At 39.5% G+C, this 2,975-nt stretch overlaps 1 protein-coding gene across 1 annotated transcript in view; it reads right to left on the bottom strand.

Moving 5' to 3' along the window:
- LOC112153220 (zinc finger protein 11) overlaps window positions 1-2,975 on the bottom strand; it is a 7,827-nt gene that overhangs the window by 3,760 nt on the left and 1,092 nt on the right. Inside the window, exons 2-6 of the mRNA XM_024283247.2 lie at window positions 2,622-2,824; window positions 2,451-2,552; window positions 2,281-2,376; window positions 2,100-2,210; window positions 578-701 (exon numbers count right to left, since the gene is read on the bottom strand). Of these exons, the coding sequence (XP_024139015.2) occupies window positions 578-701; window positions 2,100-2,210; window positions 2,281-2,376; window positions 2,451-2,552; window positions 2,622-2,824 (636 nt within the window). The remainder of the gene's footprint in view (window positions 1-577; window positions 702-2,099; window positions 2,211-2,280; window positions 2,377-2,450; window positions 2,553-2,621; window positions 2,825-2,975) is intronic.

Raw genomic sequence — 2,975 nt, 5'->3', positions numbered from 1 at the left:
TGTTAGCTTGTAATGCTAATGCCGTTTAAAATCTACACTCATTTTGTCCCAAGTAGTTTTTCACTGATGCTCGAGAAGTTGGGAGGCAATCCTAGAAGTTAAAAGTTGTAAAGGAGTTTTTTTTTTTTTTTTTATTTAAGACTGGCCTTTTCCTGAGGTCAAAGGTCAATAAAACATCAGTTTTGATTGCAGACTTAACTTAGTGGCGTTTTCGGGGGGAAAAAAACAGTTTTATTTCCGGAAAAAAAAGAATGTAATATTTTGCACTTTGCCACAAACTGGTGTGGCCACTCATAATTTGAAAAATTCCTTGGGATATCCTCAACATGTGGGTTTTGGTTTTGTTTGTTGATTTTGTAAAATTTTTGGAGCTCCCCATTAGAGATTTTCTTATTTTGTGATGTCATCATTTTTTCGGGGGAGGAGTAGTTCACTATCCCTAAAATCCATTTCTAAAGTGGACTAGATGCATACAAATTTGAGGGAGTTTTTGAGTATGAGGCAGGGGTGAAATCTTACCAATCTGGTCCCTCCAGTCCAGGACTATAGTTGCGTTACATTTACTGCGGAAACTTACCGGAGAAGTCGAAATGTCCGAGTGCGGTGTGGTACTGCAGCACCGTGGTGAGGTTCTGCGGGTCGGGAACTGAGCGTGCGCACTCCTGTAGGGCAGAGGGGACAGCGCCGAGCATGGACGCCGTCTGAAGAACAGAAAAAAATGATAATATATGAAGTTTAAAGTATTAATATTTGATGTTTGCATTTCTTTCGTGCGTCCAATGAACGCGTACTGAAAGTTGACCAATCAGAGACTGGTTTAAGTTTGAAAATTGATCATGGAGGAGAAATCAATTATTGCGATTGGAATATATGACAAAAGTCTTTCATATATCTGAATAGAGCAGTTGCTGTTTCACACCAAACCTCTTCCAACTTCAGGTGGCGGACATGCACGAGTAGACAGTAGAAGAAGTCTCTCAAGAAGTCTCTTTCTTGAAGACACGTCACTTGCCCAGCATGAATGGAGCTTACGTTTTTGCAGTTTTGTGAAATAAGTCACTTTGATATGCCTGAAAAACCACCCCCTCAATATACAAAAACTTTTTTTTTTGAGACAAATGCAACTTTTTTGTGTTGCGTTTCCGTTACACAAATTTACTATTGTCAATCCAATTTAAGTAATTTCATTGTCAACAGAAATACAGCTACTGTCTCCCAAAGCAAAAAAAAAAAAAAGTTAGCCATTCTGTATTTACGAAACATAAATGTTATTCAAAAAGTGTGTCCATTGCAGTTTTGCGAATATGTCATTTTGATACGCCTCAAAACCACCTCCGTAAAAACGGAGCTTAAGTCTTCCTCAAAGGCAAATTGCAAAAATTTCAAACCTTGTTTTTAGACATGGATATTCTACCTATTGTAGTATCTAGAAATAAGGAAACTATAATTAAAAACGAGTCGAAATCACTTTGCTCCAACCTGAAAAACTTGATCCCCAAAAATATCTACATTTACGCTCAATTTTGGTTCAATTTTAAAGTATTTTATTTTAAAGTTCAGTGAAGTAAAACTGGAAGTCTTTCATTACTTTACAACAAAAATTTAGATTTGTGTTCTAAAAATAAGTGCTAGTTTTAGATTTTATGAAGATGGGCCAACTTGTACCAAGATCGTACGACTTATTTTGTTCTAAAATAAGTCATCTCCACTTATTATTATTTGTCATCTTGATAAAATAAGCTACAGTTAAGTTCATGAAAACCCCCAAAATATAAACAATTTTCTTAGAACTAGCAAACAAACATTTATTATTGGGCTGTATAGAATTCTATTTGAAGTCAATTTTTTTTTTTTAGCTTATTTTTCTCTCTTTTTTATGTTTGTGCACAACTACTTGTTTCTAGATTAATATATTATGATTTAAGTGAAAAAAATACTTGCTGCATGAATAGAAAATTTTACTACTTTCTAGTAATTTTCGCCTTTTTCTATTTTTAGGCTCTTTTTTGAGACAACATTGAAGCCACTTGTGAAGTGAAGTGAGTGAAAAGCCCCAACATGTTTTCCAGAAACTTAGGAGGTGATGAATGCTTCAGTACCTGCTGAACGTCTGGAACCGGGAGAAGCTTCTCCAGTCTGGACACGAAGTCCAGCATGAGGACCTGCAGGGCGTTGTCGTAGTCCGGCCCAAAATCCGTAGGAAAAACATCCTGTAGGAAAACTAGCAGAGATGAACAAGTGTCCTGCGTTTCCACAAAGCTAAAGAATCAATATAAAGACCTGGAAGAACTTTTCCTTCTCTTCTGGATCCTTAAGCAACACTTTAATCTGATCCACAAAGTTGGACTCTGGAAACTGGACGTCTGCAAAGCACGGCTGGAAGACACAAGCAGATAAGACAGCTGTGGTCCGAGCAGCAGAAGATCAGAAGGCGAATTTTAGAAACCAACCTGCGCCGCCCAGGTGGAAATGAGCGACTTGATCCCATCCAGGTGCAACTCGATGGACTCTGGGTCTGCAGTCGGCTCACATCGACACAGTTCAAGAACCACCTGCAACGCACGCTTTATCTAGAGCGCCATCAAGCATGAAAACTCGCCTGGGTCGGCCGGGTTACTTACACGAGCTCGGAGACCCAGGAGGAGCTGAGCTTTCTGATCCGCGTTCAGCAGCTCGGGCACGATTTCTGTGATGGTGCTGATGAAGTCCTCCACCATGCCGTAGTCGTGCACGTTTCCCTTCTGCACGATGTGCCACATGGCTGCAGACGCCAGGCGCAGAGGGGGGATGAAGAGCCGGAGGGAGGGCAGCAGGAGAGGCGGAGCTGCAAACAGGTAAACAGGAACGGCTCATTTTCAGTTCAACTAAAAAAAATAATCGAAATCACTTTATTTCAAGTAGCTGGTTGACATGAAAACAGAAAAAAAGACGCAAACTTTAATCACAAGTAGGATAGGGAAGAAAATAAAAAACAG

The sequence above is a fragment of the Oryzias melastigma genome, linkage group LG23 (assembly GCF_002922805.2).
Source record: "Oryzias melastigma strain HK-1 linkage group LG23, ASM292280v2, whole genome shotgun sequence".
Taxonomy (NCBI): Eukaryota; Metazoa; Chordata; class Actinopteri; order Beloniformes; family Adrianichthyidae; genus Oryzias; species Oryzias melastigma.
Note: the sequence above shows the minus strand (reverse complement) of the source record. Positions and strands in the feature narration are given on the sequence as shown.